Source organism: Adelges cooleyi, unplaced genomic scaffold (genome assembly GCF_023614345.1).
Source record: "Adelges cooleyi isolate 19-005CV unplaced genomic scaffold, UGA_ACOO_1.1 ACOO_flye_CR_arks_rails_tigmint_CR_PRNA_381, whole genome shotgun sequence".
NCBI lineage: Eukaryota > Metazoa > Arthropoda > Insecta > Hemiptera > Adelgidae > Adelges > Adelges cooleyi.
Genome location: NW_026096058.1, coordinates 1,508,844 through 1,529,076, shown reverse-complemented (window position 1 = coordinate 1,529,076; position 20,233 = coordinate 1,508,844). Strand labels below are relative to the sequence as shown.

At 31.0% G+C, this 20,233-nt stretch overlaps 3 protein-coding genes across 10 annotated transcripts; 1 reads left to right on the top strand and 2 right to left on the bottom strand.

The window, feature by feature from the left end:
• Positions 1 to 452: 452 nt before the first annotated feature.
• Positions 453 to 7,685, bottom strand: LOC126841304 (venom protease-like). Of its 2 annotated transcripts, none has more exons than XM_050577691.1 (7): positions 7,418 to 7,685; positions 7,151 to 7,348; positions 6,937 to 7,073; positions 5,879 to 5,991; positions 1,666 to 1,925; positions 1,275 to 1,432; positions 453 to 1,192 (listed from the first exon to the last, which is right to left on the bottom strand). In XM_050577691.1, exons 1-7 carry the CDS (start codon positions 7,500 to 7,502, stop codon positions 1,013 to 1,015), a joined length of 1,131 nt encoding a protein of 376 aa, XP_050433648.1. In that variant the 5' UTR covers positions 7,503 to 7,685; the 3' UTR covers positions 453 to 1,012. The 2 variants fall into 2 exon arrangements, with proteins under 2 accessions (XP_050433648.1, XP_050433647.1); XM_050577690.1 differs by having other exon boundaries at positions 458 to 1,192; positions 1,275 to 1,435.
• A 1,396-nt stretch (positions 7,686 to 9,081) lies between these two features.
• LOC126841303 (venom protease-like) lies at positions 9,082 to 13,859 on the bottom strand. Of its 7 annotated transcripts, XM_050577686.1 has the most exons (9): positions 13,610 to 13,859; positions 12,246 to 12,349; positions 11,488 to 11,817; positions 11,179 to 11,412; positions 10,405 to 10,558; positions 10,150 to 10,316; positions 9,968 to 10,069; positions 9,744 to 9,892; positions 9,082 to 9,380 (listed from the first exon to the last, which is right to left on the bottom strand). In XM_050577686.1, exons 2-9 carry the CDS (start codon positions 12,313 to 12,315, stop codon positions 9,219 to 9,221), a joined length of 1,368 nt encoding a protein of 455 aa, XP_050433643.1. In that variant the 5' UTR covers positions 12,316 to 12,349; positions 13,610 to 13,859; the 3' UTR covers positions 9,082 to 9,218. The 7 variants fall into 7 exon arrangements, with proteins under 7 accessions (XP_050433643.1, XP_050433641.1, XP_050433639.1 ...); XM_050577684.1 differs by having other exon boundaries at positions 11,179 to 11,817; positions 12,246 to 12,364; XM_050577682.1 differs by having other exon boundaries at positions 11,179 to 11,817.
• Positions 13,860 to 16,319: 2,460 nt separating this feature from the next.
• LOC126841347 (PRADC1-like protein) lies at positions 16,320 to 18,841 on the top strand. Its single transcript, XM_050577763.1, has 5 exons — positions 16,320 to 16,752; positions 16,843 to 16,988; positions 17,236 to 17,354; positions 17,440 to 17,607; positions 17,703 to 18,841. The coding sequence occupies exons 1-5, from the start codon at positions 16,677 to 16,679 to the stop codon at positions 17,821 to 17,823; spliced, it is 630 nt and encodes a 209-aa protein (XP_050433720.1). The 5' UTR covers positions 16,320 to 16,676; the 3' UTR covers positions 17,824 to 18,841.
• The last annotated feature ends 1,392 nt before the right edge of the window (positions 18,842 to 20,233 follow it).

Below are 20,233 nucleotides of genomic sequence, written 5' to 3'. Positions count from 1 at the left end.
TAACTTTAATTTAATTCTGTTTATATGATGTATTATATAATCAGCGTTTATGTAGTCTTGGTATAGTTTTTTTACTGATATTTAATTAATTATAATATGTTATACATACGTACATAATACAAAAGTATACATCACGTCTACCCTCGGACATTATCTTTTAACGGTGAGGTTAGGTTAGTAGAATAACTTCTACTATTCAAAAGACGTTTGTGATTAATCATATTTTTTCTTAAGAAAATATTAAAACAATTTTTAGATCGACGGAAATCAAAGTAATAGATGAAGTGGTAACATCTTAAAAAGTATGTTGTCAATTTAACGTTATAGTTTTTTACTAATTTTTTTAAAATAAATTGAAACTGTAAGCAGTTGGTTCATCTTAGTGAATCACCTTTTATACCTTAAAAAAAATTGAAATTCTATTATCCTATACAAGTATTTAATTATACCACACATGTATACAGTGCAATCATAGTGATATGCCAGTTGACTTGACCTAACTTAATCTGATTTTTTCAAATGCATGTATTGTGTAAAGTTTATAAACAATATTATGGTTTTAAAATTGAAATTTTGTAGTTATTTAAAGTATAGATACATTGGCGGAGATTAGGGGTAGCTTAGGATACTTAAAATCTTAAAACTTAATGAGCGCTTTTTAAAATACCTACATTTATTTTTTAGTGAGAGATTTTTTGAAATAAAAACTAATGTAGCACTAATTTTAAGTTTGAAGGTTTTTGAATACTAAGATTCCCCCCCCCCCCCCAAATCTATGTCAATGTATAGGTATGATATTGATGTCGATCAATTATTTTTCTAAGGATTAATGTAGCAATTTAGTTGATTTAAGTTTTTTTGCTAATGTGTAATTATTAGAGCATAAAAAAATTATCTTTAACAAGTAATTATTATCATTCATTCTTTTGAACACAGTAAATATTTTAGAAACGTACTTTTATCACAATTATAACATTGTAATTGTTAATTATAAAGAAAAATGAAGGTAATATCAGTGAAATGACAATGGCCAAACTATTCTTTCTATCCACGATACGTAATGCGATACTCTTGTATAAACACCTGGTGCGTTTGACTCTCCACACAGTTTTCCAAAAGATGTTACGCCAATTAGTGAATACATGCATTTGTATTTGGGATCAACAATTTGTAAAGGACCTCCAGAATCGCCCTAATCATAAACATTGAATTGATAATGAAAAACCAGATGCATTAAATGTCACAGTCCAAATTGTATTTTCAAGCTTACGTACCTGACACGTATCTTTACCATCTTCTCCGGCACATATTTGACTCTCTGGGCTTATTCCGAAATCCAGTTTTTTCCCCGAACTATCTGCATAACTTTGATTGCATTCTTGTTGGTCCACCAAGGGCATTGAAACTTTCATGAGCATGCTGCTCGTAGGGGCTGCTGCAAGTTACACTACAATTAAAATATATCGCTTAGTAATTGTTTTGACTTATAAAGCAATAAAAACATGTACAATAAAATATACAAAGCATAATTTATACATTAATACATAGTTATTCTTTAAAAAAACTTATTATTATGTCATTATCAACAAAAAAAAAAAAACTATAAGAAACTTACTTGAAACTCTTAAATGCATTTTAAATATTTGATTAAAGATAGGTACAAACCAGAATCAGTTCTTCCCCAACCAATCGCTGTGACTTGGTTTGCCGTTACGTCCATTCTAGTATTCAAACAAGCCGGCAAGATGTATGTATTGAAATTTACAGATGCGTTTAAAAGATATAGTCCAATGTCATTGTAAAGAGAAGATGGTTTGTAATCTGGATGTTCGATCCTCATGATAAATTCTCGAATTTGAGGATCTCCATCTCCATTGCTTGTTCCTAATTCATGGTCGCCCATTAAAGCCCATTTCACAGGGTCTCTAAAAACAAAACAGTTTCGTTGCATTAACACAAAAACTTATGTGAGTTACTTCAAACAATTATTTTTCCAGCTTTTACAGACAAAAACAACATTTATCGTCGCTCGAATGAACAATAATTGAATATATTTTTTTTAAATATAAATATGATGAAAAAAAATGCATTTTTTAAAATAATATTGCTTAAAAATGTATTTCCATTTTAGGTGTCGCCTACATGCACTTCCCACGGAAAATACAAACGTCCAATGGCAGACTTCCCTACTTAATCAATAAATATTCTTATTTACAGTATGTACACTAACATTGGCAAATTAATAATTCCAAAAAAATGTAATTAATCAACTATTTTTGCCAACTTTAAAACCATCTTTCTGACCTTTCGCCTTCGTGTCGACCTCTTCTTCAACTCGGCTTGGACAAAGAGTTCAACATGTCTTACTACAATCAACATCATCTACATAAATCCATCTTCACGAGCTGTACGTTGTCAATTGTTTTATCTAGTCTTTTATTTATTTATATATATTTATTTATGTCCTATACCCTCCCCTTTCGCTAAAAATGATTTTATAACTGTTGTTCCTAAATTTGGTTACCTTTTACAATATTTATTTAGACCTTTTATATGTTGTTTTAATTATTATTATTATTTTTTTTACATTTTGATTTAATACTTTCCTCCCTAAACAACAAACCCCTTATTAGTTTTCTTCGAAAATTTTAATACCTATCTAGTTAGATAACGGTATAATCGTTTATTTAAAAAAAGGAGTTGTTGCCTTTTCGTGAATTCTGCTCTTAAAATTGAAATAAATAATTGATATGTAATTGATACTATCAAACGTGAGCCAATTAATTTACTTATAATATTAGTCCTCTGCATATTTGTTTTGTTTTACTTCTAGTTAGCGTTAAATAGTAGATAAGTAAGTTGTAAAGTATCAAAAAATTATTAGGATGCTAAGTTAATTTTAAGTAATTTTGCTTTCCATATTGGACTCTTGCTCGTGATCAAGTTAAATTAAAACAAACAAATTCGTTTATTAAAATATATATTATTATTTTAAATCAGTTTTCTCTGGATCGAGTATTAATAATTGCTACATCATTTTTTTTTCTCATTTTGGTGGAGTGAAAACTTGTACACATTTTGTTGTGAATGTTTCTTGAATGAAATATTTTCTAAATACATTTGTATTGAAGTATAAAGTACTCAAACGTTTCGAGGTACCAATGCTTTTGAATTTGAATTTTATCTAGTCTAAACATTTTATTAAAGTTTAGTAGTTGTATGACTTTAACGTTACAAAATTACTATAGTCGTACTATATGCTATTGTTAAAATGTTAAAAAAATTGAAAAACATCACAATAGGGTTGCTATTTAAGTTGTATAAGACAAAATATTTTCCCAGTTGTTTCTTAACAACTGTTTCCTCGTATGCCATAATCTTAATCGTCAAACAAACAATTTCACTCCACCATACTTATTCCAACATCTAGTCACGGTACATAATAATTACCAATATTAAAATAATGTGTTGCACAAACAGTATTGTACATTTTTATTATGTATATAGTATAATGTTCCATCTTTAAAAATGTTTGGATATGCTGCAGATTATCAGTATTGTGTATTAGTCATACGTAATTGATTCAGCCGTTATGAATGCATTGTAAACTTAAAAACGACTTATTTACTACAAAAAAAAAAAAATTTGTCTGCAAATTCTAAGACAACGGTTCAATGTCTACGTTTCCAATATGTATTATGTAATTTATTTATGGATGTTGTCCGATAAAGCGGTCTATAGTTATTGTTGTGTACACAGATTTCTTTAAGGCTTTTCAGCAATATAAGAACTCTGTAGTTCTTCTCAGGTCCGAGTTAAAATAGGATTGGATGGATCCAATGTCAGATGTATATGAGAGCCAATCTAGACAATTAGAGAAACTGCATTACCCGCATCTGTCAAGTCGTAGACTGTTACCACACAAATCACTAGGAGGCAGTGTTGTTTCTTGAGAGCTTAGATTTTCGTGGGATCATTAAGTGAGTAAGTTTGGCTACCCACTTCGTTCTGTTAATTCATAGAAGACGATGGTTTAAGCTGTCGAGTATATATATATCCCTTGTGTGGAATTTAAACCGTATGCCTTTTTGGAAGTTCATCGCCACACCCATAATCGAATATGACTTCTACTCTGGCTTAGAACTTTCACACGTTTGTCATTGAACGGCTTTAAAAATTGAAAAAATTGGGTATATTTTCTACTGATGAGTGTTTAATATGTAAAAGTAATTTCATTTTAAACCATACTTGGAAGTACACACACAACAAACGTTGCTGTATATTTTGTTGTAATCGATATTCAAATAATCGTATTAACATAATTTTACTTAGCTACAATGCTTTTATTAAAATTATAAAACCAAGTATTCCAATTTTGATAAGTGCACTACACTTGAGATGTTTTTTTTTTTAATTCGCCTACTACTTTTTAACTTATTTTATTATGTATTAACTAATCTGATTTTTTACTTTGTTAGTGTCTAGACGTGTTCGGCGATCGTTGGTTTTTTTATTCCTTTTTATATTAGATTCAAATGATTCAATATGTCTTTAAATATTTCTTCTAGTTTGTATTACCTACAAAACATTCCTACTTTTCTCAAAGGTAGGTTATTTATTTTTGACCTACTTGTTATTGATACTATTAATTTACTTCTTAATCATTCGACCACTGAGGAACCGTTATTTAAGTACTACTTAACTCTAACTTTAATTACTTGACTTAATTTCAACCAATGTTTAATACTAGATGTGTCAACAAAAAAATTGTATGATTTTTGTTAATATACTCAAATAGCATAAGAATGATTAACATGTTATAACTTTAATGCTACATCGCTTCAATATTTCATGTTTGAGAATCAAATATATTCTCAGTATGTAATACTTTAATAAATAAATATATTAAAGGCTTGTACATTTTTTTTTAAATATTGTAGTGTTTACATTTTATAACAATAGTTACAATGATGAAAACTATTATCGTGTAATGTATTGTACATTATTATATAAGTGTTTTGTGGTTTTAATATGTTCTTGTTATTAAAATTATTTAATGTTTTTCAATTTGAAAGCAAACTAAATACGTCAATATAATATAAATAAGGCTTGTTCTTATTTTGTAGTATTATTCTTAGAATTTGATGCATTTAATTTTATCATTATATATTATGCTATAGAAAGGTAAACAAAATGTACTCAAAAGAGGTATAGAAAAAACAGATAACTATTTAACCTTTTTTTACAATTTGTCTTGAGACGTGTATTCTTTAAATGAAATATTATAATAGATGTGAACATACTACAAGTAATTAAAAATATACATTATACTTAAGTCGAGTACTTGTTATTTTATTTAACTGTTTTGCTTTACTTTTCATGTGTTGAGGGATTAAATGCAACCAAAAAAAAATTTGGTGGTTAGAAAAGTATACTGTGTAGTTATGCGGATTTAACGTCAATAAAGAAATTTTACAGATGGATTGAAGATCTTTAGGCTTTAATTCATGAAGGACTTGCTGTATTGTAATCTATATTCCTAACTTGTCTGGTATGTATTATTATATTCATTGAATACCTACTACCACAAACGAGACTAACAAATTATTGCAATATTCTTTTATTGTAACTTAAAAAAACACCTGGTGTTATGTGGAGACATTAAAAAATTACCAATCAAGGTTAATACTATAATTTATTATTAAATTAATTATAATACTTGTTTTTAAACTAAGCAATTTAAGTAGAGTTATTTTAATGGAATCGTTTAATCGCTCTTACTTATAAACAACGATTTCCCCCTTCAAGCTCGTTTACACTTAACAATTTAACATGACTTATAGTAATAACAAATTATACATAATAAGTATGTACTTACATAGCTCCTCTTTTCGAACAATGAGCAGCCGAGAGAACATAACGATCACTGATTAAAGATCCGCCACATGACCACTCGACTGAACTAAACTGTTCGCCAAATCCCAAAAGAACCTTAACACATTAAACATGGATAAAATTGTATTTTAATTTTGTAATTACGATAAATAAGACATGACCTCGACTCGTAAAATTACTTTACTTGGGCGTTATTTAACGTTAATGCATAATATGTAGGTATACAGTAGGTAGTCAGTATACATACCATCAATTTGTCTGTGTTAGTAAATGTTAGTCGTCTTACAGTGCTCAAAGACACTCCATATTGTAAATTATCATTTATAATATATATACATCTATTTTGATGTTTCTTTTTTGTACTATTACTAAATGGGCATAATTTATTTAGTTTTTCTTTATTATTTGTTTAATGCTTAAAAGTTAGAAGTGCGTAGAAGTGTTTTTTTTCCTCTTTATTTTTTCTTTCATTTATTTCGCTGATACTCGATAAATTATTATTAGTATTACGTACCGCTATGGAACACACTATCCATTATGTATATTTTATATTATTTAACTATTAGTGTTATTACAATCATCCTATGACCCATATACAGGGTGCGCCATAAATAAATATCGCACTCTATAGAATGGCCCTAAGAATAGATTTTTTTTATGTCAAAACCTTGAGGGTTTTTCGGGTTTATACTGCGAAAAATTCTCTTAAAAAGGGTGTCATTTTATTTTTCGCAAAAATGATCATTGTCACCGGTTTTATGTATTAGTTTTATGGTTATTTTCCAGGTATTAGTTGTTTTAATGATCTCATGAGACTAATTTAGTAAAGACTGTTTTTTATGGGAAAATTCTCACAAAAACTAAACAAATCGAGTGACCCCCCCCCCCTTTTTTTTTTGCAAGATAATTTGTCGAAAAATCCCATGCAATGGTTTATATTTGGTGTGGTGGATATTTTCCAAATAATCCCAGGAAAACGGTGATTTTTTCAACAACATATGCCAGATAGAATTTACAGGTAGGTACATATTATTTATTTACCATGTGAGGAAATTCGGCCGCCTTTGCAGCTGTGCCGCCCACAATGGTGAGACCGTTGTCGGCCGATTTGGCTTGGCAGTGTTCAACGTGGATTTCACCGCCTCCCTCGACCGTCTTGGAAAAATATTCTTTACACACTGCCAATGGGAACACGGTTATTATTATTTTTCATTTGTTTTCCCAAGAAACGCCATTTTATAAATAGGTAGCTTACTTTGATCGGCAACACTACCGTTGGGGGGCCGTCCGTCCGAAATCGGACAGCAGACAATAGGAGTCCGCCTTAAGAACCGGCAAATCTTCGGATAAACGCGATGATCTTCGACGGTTTGTCGGAGGACTGTCTGACATTGATCGATCGGTTCGCACGTAAAGGTTTCGTTGGATTTAGTCATCGCTCGGCACATTTCGTCTAAGGCGTTGTTTAATGGTATATACTTACTAATTGTGTACACGCGGTAAACTTCTTAGACTTTCTTACTTTGTTTTCGGTCGATCGATTGCCGGCATTGAACCAAACCGACGACGGTAAAAGCCAAAAACAAATAGATTTTGTATCGTAACATGACTGTCGCCCCTCGAACGATATTGGTTCACTTTAATAGTGTGTGATATGAACGCGACTGGCTATAACGTTCTTGATCGATTTCAGTTATTATTGGAACTATATCTCAGGACGAAACTGGCCGGAGATGGTAAAACGTTCGTGTCGATCATCAATCATTATTTACAATTAACGATGATTTATAGTAGTGCCGCTTCGAATGTTGTATAATAATAATATGTGCTTGCACATACAAGAAGGCCTTGCTGTATGTATTTTACTGGTAATAGTATCGCGTGGAAAATCATTTAACGCAAAGTCTTGTAAATTTATGAAAAAATTCTCCATATGAAGTTTTACAATAAACCCGTTTAGATAGTTTACCTATATCGATTATCGAGGGTAGTGCACTTTAATCTGAATTTATATAACCGCAAAGGTTACCAAGTCCAGTTGATAATAATCTATAGATTCTACTTTAAAATATTTATAATTTATACTGTACACCGTGTTAACTTCTCTAACGCGATCTTGGAATCAAAGTTGAGTAATAATACCACAAAGGTCAAACGGTACACACCTACCTGTCGTTTGTATAAGTCTGGCGTGTGCACATTCCTTGCTACCACTCCCACGTGATTGATTGCAGTAACTACAGTAGTAGATATAATTATACTACTACAATAATAGTAAAAAAAATAAAAAATAAGGATATCCGCATGTGTCTGTTGCGAAAATATTGTCTTAGAAGGGGAAAATATTTATTTTTGTAAAAAATTATTAGTTTCTCAAGAGCAAAATTGTAACCATAGGCGAAATTAGGAGGCATTATTAGCACCCTCTTATATTTTTCGTGACCTTTACTAATAAAAATGTACAAAAACAGAGTTATAAACTTCAGGTGGTATGGCCGCTTCCCATTAGATCTTGCGAACGTTCGTTTTCTGCTTTAAGAAAAATAAAGACTTGGCTTAGGGTTTCAATGGGGCAGGACAGACTTGCAAATTTGTCAATATTATATACATAGAAAAATGTAAGACGAATTTAATTAAAATAAACAAAGCGTATAAAATACCTGTATAATTATAATATTGTATTATTTTTTGTTTTAAAAGTAAATTGTTGTCCAATATCCTTGTTGAATAAAACATCAACCTCATTAATTCAAATTTAAATACCTGAAAAATGCAGAGCTTAAGCACTCGATTAATAACAACTTTAAAATTCGTTTATGTTTAAATTAATTCTGTTTTGTTTTCAAATTATTACTAAAGATCAACACCTATACCTAACAATAGACTAACTCGACTAAAATTAGTTTGATTGTCTTTACTTGAAATTCAATCAATAATTTAGCTGGACCTTGGATACTTAATAATAATTAATTAGGTATAGCAAAGCCTACTATTTAATACGATTATCAGTTAATGGATAACAATAATTCTAAAATTACTTTTTTTTTTTACATAGGTTATAACTATACTATTGTAATGTGATATTACAAAATATTACTTTGTGCACGTTTTTGCTTGGTGCTAATTTTACAACACGTCTACCATGATGAGTGTTTTGTTGAAAACAAAAAAATACCAAAACGTAGGTAGACATTTTAAATTAATTGTATTTAATAATAATAAAGTTAACATGTAAAAAGTGAGCATAATTTTAAGGTACATAAATATTTTTACAACATTTCAATGTGGCTTGCTTGCATTTACTGTTTTAATAATTACACTTATTAACTGTTATTCATCCTTCCTGCAATCCATTCAACAAAGTGTGTCACTCTAGTGTACACGCCGGGGTAACCAGGTTCTGCGCACTTGAATCCAAACGATACGACACCGACCAAATAATACTGCTTGCCGCTGGGCCACATTAAAGGACCTCCAGAATCTCCCTGTAAAAATTCAATTTGTTTCCATAGGCATTTTTTACAAGAGCAGATATGGGTTTAAAAAAAATACCTATTTCGCAAACATACCAATAAAGGACTCAAAAAATAGCACCGTTTTGGACGTTCAAATAAACGACTTGAATTACTTTAACTACAATTATATAATTTAAAAAAAAACGCTAACAGGCAACGGCCCTCTATTCTTATGTCCAGTTTTGCTGTGCTAAATCCGCTACTGTACAAGAGGGTTAAGAAAAGGTAGGAATCTTGTCAAAAATTGTCTTTTCAAAAATTCCACCCTGATGTCATTTTACTTCTAAGCACGTGGCAGATATAAATGTTCATATTATGTCAACATTGGTTTACCTGACAAGCGTCTTTCCCCCCTGTTAAATATCCGGCACACAGTACTCTTTCGTCGATGACAGTTCTCTTGTTTGCAAACGATCGCTTGCATTCAGAGTTGTCGACGACAGGCACTTGGACTTCCATCAATGCCGTACTCGAAGGTCCTCCTGCAAAAAAAACCCAACAACGTTGAGAATTTCATAGATGTTTAAACCATGTAAAGTGGCCGTTGATGAACTCACGGAACGACGTGGATCCCCAACCGGCAACAAACGGTAACGACTTCACCAGCAAGTTGGTTCTCAGGTCCGACATGATTGGCAAACAAATTGGCTGAATGTGTTCTGAATGTACAAAATTATTTCAAAAGGTCAACGAATGTTTTCGGGGAGAAAATATACATAATGTAGTGGGCAATTCTTACGGTTGAATCTGACTACGGTTTCCAGTTTTAACAATGCAATATCGTTGGTGTAGTCTTGTGCGTTGTACGACTCGTGCGTCATGACTCTCTCAATGGGCACATCCACCGGGGCCGCTCCATCTCTGACTTTAGAATCCAAGTCCAGGTCTCCTAAATGCGCTATGGCTCTGAAATACAACTAATCGGTTTTAGGTCTATATTGCACCGCGACATGGAAATAACAGCTGATGTTTAACAACACTATTATTGACTTACAGTTTTCTCTGGCCAATGCCGACCGTGCAGTGAGCAGCAGTCACGACGTATCTGTCGGATATCAAAGCTCCGCCGCAAAGCCATTGAGGAGTTTTCGTATTCTGTCTGTTGTTGAGATCTTGGTATCCCAAAGCTACCATCCAAGGCCAATCGTCTAAATGTGGGCATATGTTAGGTTAGTAGAGATTTTAAAACTACGAGCTAATCACTAATCATTTCGTATAGCCATATTGATTTTGAAGTATACAGACAAGCGGTGATGCTTTATCTAATTAAGAAAAAAAGAGATATGCTAGAAGTTGCTGATATAATTGTGACATTGAAAAGTAAAAGGCTGGGTTGGGCAGATCACGCGCGGAGCGCACGGAGTAGAATAATCGAAGAAGTCACAAAATGGACCCCTTAGGGTAAAGACCACTTGACCATCCAAAGATGGGCGAACAGAGTCAAGAAAGATATGGACATCGGAGAAGAGCAACCGATAGGGGTACTCGTTGATGAAGGGAAGTTGTGGTTGTCACCCTATCTTTTTTTCGGTCTTCTTCTCTTTCCCTCTACGTTGATCTTCATGACAACTGTCACTGTGTCTGCCTCATCTCTCCACATAACATGACCGAACCATCTCAACCTATTCTCTCTCATTTTCCCGGCAATTGATGCAACTCCCCTTATGTATTAATTTCTTACTTTATCCTCCATCTTAGCATTATCGTCTCCGCTACACTCTCGCCGTGCTTATCTGTACCTATATTTTAAATTAATCAATGGTCTAACCTAAGTCGGCAGGCGCTCCTCCGACGATCCTGTTTTGGGTGGCGTTACTTCGTCCGCATGTGCTCTGCGATGGTAACTTGGAAGACGTCACCGTTTCATAACTCGACGAACTCGTCGGTCTGGAAGTAGTTGTAGGCCTACCGTTGTTGTTGTTAAGATTCGAACCACCGTTGTTATTGTTATTATTGTGGTTTGAACCGCCGTTGTTACCCTGACCAAATCCACTGTTGGTACCTCCGTTGTTGTTGTTGTTGTTATTATTGTGGTTTAAACCACCGTTGTTGTTCTGACCAAATCCACTGTTGGTACCTCCGTTGTTGTTGTTGTTGTTGTTATTATTGTGGTTTAAACCACCGTTGTTGTTCTGACCAAATCCACTGTTGGTGCTGCCGGCGTTGCTGTTTTGTTCGTTGTTCCAGTTATTATTGTTCTCGTTATTTCCTCCATTGTTGCCATTTGATACTTCACTTTCTAACGGACAGCAAACTTTAGGATCCCTACCTTCGTATCCACACATGGAATTCCGAAGGAAAGTCACAATAGATGCGTTTTTCCTTTGATTTTCCAATAGGGACAGGAGGAAAGGACAACGTTTTATGTTAATACAAACGCCGTTTTCCTCATTTGGCGTGAAACATTCTGGAACGGTAAAGTAAATAACAACAATAATAAATCACAAAATTTGGCATATCATAATATAGGAGGTGGTTTTCGTGTCAACAGTGGAAATGGGATTTTCATTCGAGACCATAGCTGTTATACTAGGTAATGGTTTGTATGTATGTATTGCACGTTAGTACACGTATTATATTATTGTTACCATTGATTTTAGAATATACATATGAGCGGTGCTATCCTATACACAAAAACGGCGATGGATTTTATGTGGGATTCCCGCTGGCAACGGAGGTACCCTCGTCATAGTTCATGGACGGGCGGATGATAAACCATGACGAGGGTACCTCCGTTGCCAACGGGAATCCCACATGAAATCTGTCGCCGTTTTTGTATAAGGATGGCGGCACCGCTTATGTGTATATTATTCTAAAATCAATGCCACTACTCACCATTATTAGACTGAGCCGTTACTGCTTCCAGTGCCAATATCAAAATAACCAAATGCCGGATATATTCCATGTCCAATCCACAAACTAATCAATCGCTCGCAGATCTGCACACGTTAAACATAAAAATTGTTTCAATTATTATTAGTGCTAAACATCAAACGAGATAAATTATATCATTTGACCGACAATCGTTTTGTACAACTCTATCCCGCATTACCACGGCCCTGTGTATGTACATACCTACTGACGACAAGACTGCAGTGCACGGCTATTAATGACTGTGTGGTGTATTACATGGATGTTATTATGATATATTATGACGTACTTAGGTGTATAAAAATAGATGGTAATTATTTTCTATAAGAGTCGGTTAAAGGAAAATATGACACGGTGCTATAGGCAAGTGACTGCCCGCGTTTTAGAGTATATTTTCCAATCGACAGTGTTGTTTCGACATGTTGAATGCGTTTGCGTGAATATTATATTATATATTTGAAAGTATACATAAAGGTACCATAGGTCAACTGATACGACCGAATGCCACAGCTATTAATCGTATAAAAAAACAAGAAACCTTTGTTTCATATATTTCAGTTTAAAAAAATACAATATCAACAACACCTTTTTCTTGACCATTTGCAATATTATATTGTCAAGCGACGCTTAGCTGTTATAAGAAATACTAACATAATATAATATAATTAGGCTTACGTTATAAGGTGTTTTTGAAATGTTAAACGTCACACAACATCACAACTAATCGATTGCTGCTCCTAAGACTATAATAATAATAATAATATGTTGTAGGTATAATGTATATATATATATATATATATACAAATACACTGCCGGGTGTCGCTTAATTAGTTTTTTATTATCACTTTGATAATAATAATTTATGGGTACCATTAAGAGGAACACACACGCTACAATATACAGGTATTATTATACCTAGTAGTTATATATTATTATTATTATTTGGTCTTTATTCGTATACCTACTATCCGAAATGGCCAGTCCGTAAGTATGCATCACCGAAGGTCTAGGTCGTGATCTCAAGGTAAAAAAATTAAACTGATAAGTGCACTATAGGAAATATACCAGCTATTTGTCGATGGCAATATTATAATATATTGTTCTATAATACGGGTCACAGTACATAATACTATTATAATACAAATACATTGAATATACCTACCTGGGTTGATATCATATATTTGTTTTAAATGTCTAATCTCGGATTGCTTAAATTGGAAAAACAAACAAATCCAACGGTGTATTCGACCCGTTAATAATATAATAGTCATTATTATAGCTTAAATAAATGTTAAAAAATTGGCAAATTTTTTGTGGTTTTTTGGTACCTGATTGTGTTTTGTGACGTTGTTGTTACTTTTCTCGGTCGAAAATAATTGTTGCGAAAGTCATAGCATAGGCACATGTATACATATGATATTATGCAGTAATCGATTGTCCTATCAAATTATTAGTACTTGTGGCGTTTACTTAATAATAGTATTAATTTTTCTTTTTGTAAAATTACAATATAGATATTGTATTTGTGTGAAACGAGCAAACAGAAATGCACGATATGTGGAACTGCGGCGAAACACCAATTCAATAGGTAATAATAATAATAATTATCAGTTCGAGTTCCATCTCCACCATAATGTAATACATAATATTGTATATAATATGAGCTCTTTTCGAAACGTGCAGTCCACAAACCGGTCAGGTTAATATTATGTATATTACCTATATAGAAGACACGCCAAAACTGGTTCCTTTTTTTTTTTTTTTTATTATTATTATCCGTAGGTACGTCTACCTACACTTGGGTAAACACAAACGATCAATTAACAATATTTATAATCGTTTTCCTTAATTGTAACCGCTGACAGATTTCCAATTGTTTTCCATAAAGCCAATTTGTTGCGTTGTTTCCGTTCTTCATGTGGGAGATATACCGGGTGGTTGGTAACTGTGACCAAGTCAATATATCTCAGAAGATAATTGGTATACTTTTCACTGTTAAACCTTAATGTGACTTATAAAATTAACAATAATTTATTTCTATACTTATAACAAAGTTCATACACACACACACCAAGCACACGTCGAATGATTATATTGTTGAAAAATATATTATCAAAACGGACTAATTTAATAACAGCTACATTATATAAAAGTAAGAAAAATATTAGAATCGTTTTAAAGTTTAATATCTTCAAAGATATTCACTGGGTCTGGGTCATAGTTGCACAGTGCACCCTGTATACAAGATAAATAAATAGAAAATTGTACCAGTGCCACGTGGCGGATGATAATTAATAATTGTATCTACCTATTAAAATCAAAACAAACGCGGATTATCCTTATTTGTTCAAGGAATAGTATAAACAATCAAATCACTTAGTTTACAAAAGTATATATATATATTTAATCTATTACTACCTGTTCGAAATCGTATCTAATCTTGACTAAAAGCCTAAACATAACCCAAAGTGTTGTCCAAGATGGTGAAAACGACCAAAATTGTGAAAAGAGATATTATTACCTCTCTTCCCTTGACGTTTTTATGGGTGAGGGACAGATACACCAAAAGATACACAGATACACCCGAAGACATTTCCTATTCGACTTCCTAGCCAACTTTTTCCGGTCACTTCTATCAAAACTCATGGCCTATTGTTCTGCTATTTATATTAGCATAGATAAGCATAGTATACTCTAAAATATAGTCATCAGTATTGTCTGTAAAGTATCAACCGGCACCACTATAATTTGTATTATCTGAATTTTAAAACTCCTGTATTGAGTAAAACTATCGCAATAAAATTGAAATTAAATCTAAAAACATCAAAGACGAGCATCAAATCAAAATGGGGACAAACACGGTTTAAAATTAAAATTTTTTTTTTTAAAACCTTTAAATGTCATTACCGTGCAAACGATTCTGAAAACTGAGCTGGTCAAGATTCATTTGAGAAGCTATACAAACTCCATAAATAACTTAATAACTTAAACTTAATAACTTTTAAAAAAACGTGCTTACCCCAGCCATGACTTTTGGTCATTTTTTAAAAAGGCCTTGAAGGGATTTATAACTTTCTTTTTATATTTTTTTTAATTGCTGTATTTGTTTAAAGTTTTAAAGTTAATTTTTATACTTTTTTGGCAGTAAGTAGTGATTAGTGATATAAAACATCCCCATCTGCTAAGGTCTTCTGTTTTTATACATAGATATACCAGTGTAATTTTCAAATAAATTAGGTAACGTGGAATTTAGTTTAATACGGTCCAATATATTTTTTATGGTTTTGACAACAGGTTTTTGAAAAAAATTGCAACTATTTAATATATATTTTTAGGTTTAGTTTTAGTACTTAAAACGTGAAAATTAGACTGGAGGAAGATCTGCAATGGGTCTGTGGCATTAACCTACAATTTTCTTAAACATTTCTTTTCACCTTTTTTTCTTCTAAAGGGTAGACCCGTAACAAAAACTAAATGAGAAATTTCACTTAATACAATTAAATCGCTAGGTTGTTATGAGAGAGTAAATTAATAGTCAACAGATATTTGAAAATATTTTCATTATACATTGTTATATTTTACAAGACTGGAGTTGCACACAAATACACAGCTACTATACAATATGTCTGAAGCCATTTGACTCCACTGTACTGGCTTTTATTACTTTTAGATCCTGTTGTTTAATAATAATAACAACAATAATAGTATACTTGTGCAAACTAAATAATTTGTTTTATTAGATTTTTTTTACACTACCATTTTTTGACTAGATATTAATATAGATTAGCGTCGATATTAAAATAATATAGGTACTTAATAAAATATTATAAAATCAACACCAATTTAACAATATTTTTTTGTTATTGTCAAGTATTCTCAATGTGACTTCTGGCTGTTTTGTTAACTACTTTTAAAATTATATATTTTTGTCATAATACAAAATATATCACAGTAGATTAGCTGATAACAAATCGTTATCAAAATATAACTGATAACATACTGACAACAACTGATAACATTTTTGAAAACAATCGTATAATGGTATACAATTTACAAAACAAAAAAAAATATTTAATAGGAAAACTAGTATGCCAGAATTGTACACATATTTGGTCGAATTGCCAAGATACTGAATAATATTATTATGTTTGAATCGGAGTACTCATGCGCGAAAATAATTGTTTGTGTTATGAGTATTATTATTAAAATAGCTGTACTATTATGACGATGATAGCTCATATATCTACTGTGAAATAATGTAGGTAGAACAATATTTATGAAATGTGTTGGAAACAAAAAATTTGTATGCACACTTTTGTGTTTGAAAAAAACACACGTCATCAATTATTGTTCAAATCTGTTTAATTTATAGTAGGACGTTTTATTTTTTAAAAAATGTTTACAATCTATCAGATCACGGTAGCCGTCAACGTTCTGACCATTTTGCTTTTGACGGTCTTGAATTTTTACTGTAAGTTACTAATTTACTAATTATGAAATTTTTTTTTAACACCATTAACGTTGTCTTAAAACTACCAGTCGCGTTTATTTTGTTTTACAGATACAGCAGGAGATTTAACTATTGGTGGTATCGCCGACTTTAAAGAATTTGAGTACGGCGAGGATCTTTTTTTCGAAATCACACATCCACCAGAGTTGCAGTACACGTACAGGATACGACCGGCAAAAGACATTGGCGTTCCTTTTGTATGTATAACAATTACTGAACGTACTAAATGACTCGATCACGGAATTAACTGTCACCTTTAACCATTTTTCATATTTTTCATTACATCCAATAACATAATCTCAAACAAGCTGATTAATCCTTGTTTTTATCGTATATTTGTTTTTAAACATTTTACTCGTTACAATATTGTAATAAAATAACTTTAACCAGTTTAAAGTATTGTCTTATCAAATTTTATTCGTACTAATTGCTTTGGTTTTTTAGCATAAAGAAAAATTTCCTCCAAAAAAGAGCAAATTAATACTCGTTGATCCCGATCACGGTTGTGATACGCCCAAAAATGCAAGGAATATACGAGGAAACGTCGCATTTGTCAAGCGAGGGTATGCTTTTCGATTTGTTTACTTGTATATATATATATATTATTTATTATTTTATTTTTGAAAATGCAATTGTTATTCATTTTAGTGAATGTAGTTTTCTGAAAAAAACCATAGTGATGGAAACTTGCGGAGCTAAAGCCGTTGTCATTGCAGATAACAATATTTATGACGACTCCTATTATATACACATGATCGACGATGAAAGTAAATTAAAAGCCAACATTCCTGCCGGCTTTTTGGTCGGTAGATCGGGGTCAGTAAATTTATTATTGATTTTCCCCTTAGACTACGCGTAGCCGAGAAGGTATTTTTTTTTTATAATAAAATTTGTTTTATTTTTTTTTCTAGCCATTTGATTCATTCTACTATGACTGAACTAAAACTAAAAGAATTGCCCATCGTGTTCCCGTTGAATATGACATTCGTACCCTTACACGAAATGAACCAACCACCTTGGATACCCATTTGAAAAACTGTTATTTTGATAAGTAATTTATTTATAAAGCTATGCATAGAGATCTGTCGGCCGTTGTCGTCAATAATTAATTAAGTTTGGGCACATATCAGCAGAGGGTGTCTATTAGTCCGAAACTCATCCAAAATAGTCGTAAAAAAACTTTCCAGAAAATCATACAAAATTTTTACATTTAGATCGCTCTGCTAAATAAAATCTCAGCTGTGTAACTATTTATATAGCAACAATTAATAATATAGTAGTTAATAATTGTACAGGGTTAATTTAAATCTAAGTAATTATTGATTAATAGGAAAAAAACTAAAATAACTAAAAAGAATGTTTTAAAAAATTTAATTTTGCTCATTTTTGTTTTACCTGATTTAAAATTTTACATTGATTTGTAAACAATTTTTTTACAAATAGTCATATGGCTAAGATATAAGTTTTTCTTATAAGACTTTTTTTATAAATAAATAATTATACCGAATAATTCATTTTTCTACTCGAAATTGTGTTGAAATATCATTATATATTTTATAAACTAGTCTAAAATTCTGTTGTTAAATTTAAGTAGAAGATGTTTAATGTATAATTTTTTTTTAACTTGAATATGGGAAAACTAGGGAATCGTTATATATTTCTAAATAAGTTGTATTAAGTTTTTAAAACTAAATAATATTATCGGTGGCAATCAGTTAATTTAGTCTTAGTGTTATATTTGTTGGCCAATTCTGATTTTACGAGTACCTATCTAAAAAATGCACGCCTCAATCCACCATTTCAGTTTTATTATAATTGACTGTTAATATTGACTAATTTTGTTGAGTTATTATTCTTATTAAACTATAATTGTAAATTTATTTATTGTATGTTACAAATTGTATAATTTAAGTAGTACGTAAGTTATAAAAATAAATTTATTATGAAAACTAACCAAATTAAACTAGTAATAAAAATTTAAACTGTGTATTTCAACGTATATATTTAATTTTAATTTAACACATTGATGGTAAACATCGGATTTTAATTTTTAGTAACAATATAATATGTATAAAAACTAATAATCCTTTTATTATGTACTCCTAGTAATTTGTTCTAAACCGAAAACTTTGTTTAAAATATTGCATTCGGTATACTGAATTTAAAAAAAAAAATTGGTTTACCTTATTAAAACTAATCGAATTTTAAATGTATGGATTATTATTAATTTAATAAAAATGTTATTGATGATATTTTATCCATTGCATTAACCGTATATTATTATTACAGAAAAAAATACCTCGACATTGTCAAAAGCTAACCGTTTGTCCATTTAGAGCCAGAAATAATATTAAGATTTGCAATTCTTTGCAGAGACATTCTCGAAATTATTTTATTTTATATACAAGTTAGTAAAATAAAAACCGTTTATGATTTTTTCCCGTCTTGTGATATCAACTAGGAAAATTCCATTGAGTTTGTGTGGATAAATGTAGACCGAGCAATTTTCTGAAATTTTCATGATTATTGATTTTACAGCAAAACGTTTTCTCTAAACAACCAAAGACATAACCCGTAAGACACATACTATGTTGAACGTGCAAGCGATTGCCAAAAATTCCATACATTTTCAAACTGTTTTTCAAAAAATACTATTTGCACCACATTATCACAATGAAAATTTTTTTTTTAAATTTAAAATTTTTTTTATTATATCCCAAGTCATATTACTTACTTGTGCTGTGTGCAACTGTCACAATATCCATAAGCCGATATCATACACATGTAAATATACTTCTACCACAGAATAGATTAAATTAATTCTACTCTGTGCAATCTCAACCTCTTTGTTTTTTTCTAGTTAAAAAAAACCAACTTCAACAATTATTTTATTTTCAATATTTACAGCCAAGATGAAACATTAAATTACTTGTATTGCGATAGTTTCATAGCCCGATCAAACATTGATATTTTGTTTAAAACATTTTTGACATCTGAATCCCAATTAATTTTTTATTCAGTAATAATAAGTACAAATATACATTTTTTTTTTCAAATGTTTGGATACAAGAAAGAAATATTCTTTTTTGACAAATAATTATTAATGAATAAAAACGTTTTTGAACTTATTAGACATTATATTTCATTGACAAATGTGTAGACTGTGTAGGTCTGATCAAAAAGCAGATGTACAACAAGTAATAAAACAATCCAGGAATATTATGGTGATTACATATTTTGTTTTTTCAGTGTGGCACACGTTAAAATAATAATAATTGCGATTCGTTTTGTAAATAATTTAAAATGCTCCATTAAAATACAAACGTCCGCCGAGAAAGAAACTGCTACTTTTACATTTAGTTAAATTTTGTTAACGATAATTCGCAGGGTATAATAATATAGTTAAAATAAATCCGTCTTAAAACAAAATAAAATAATATTT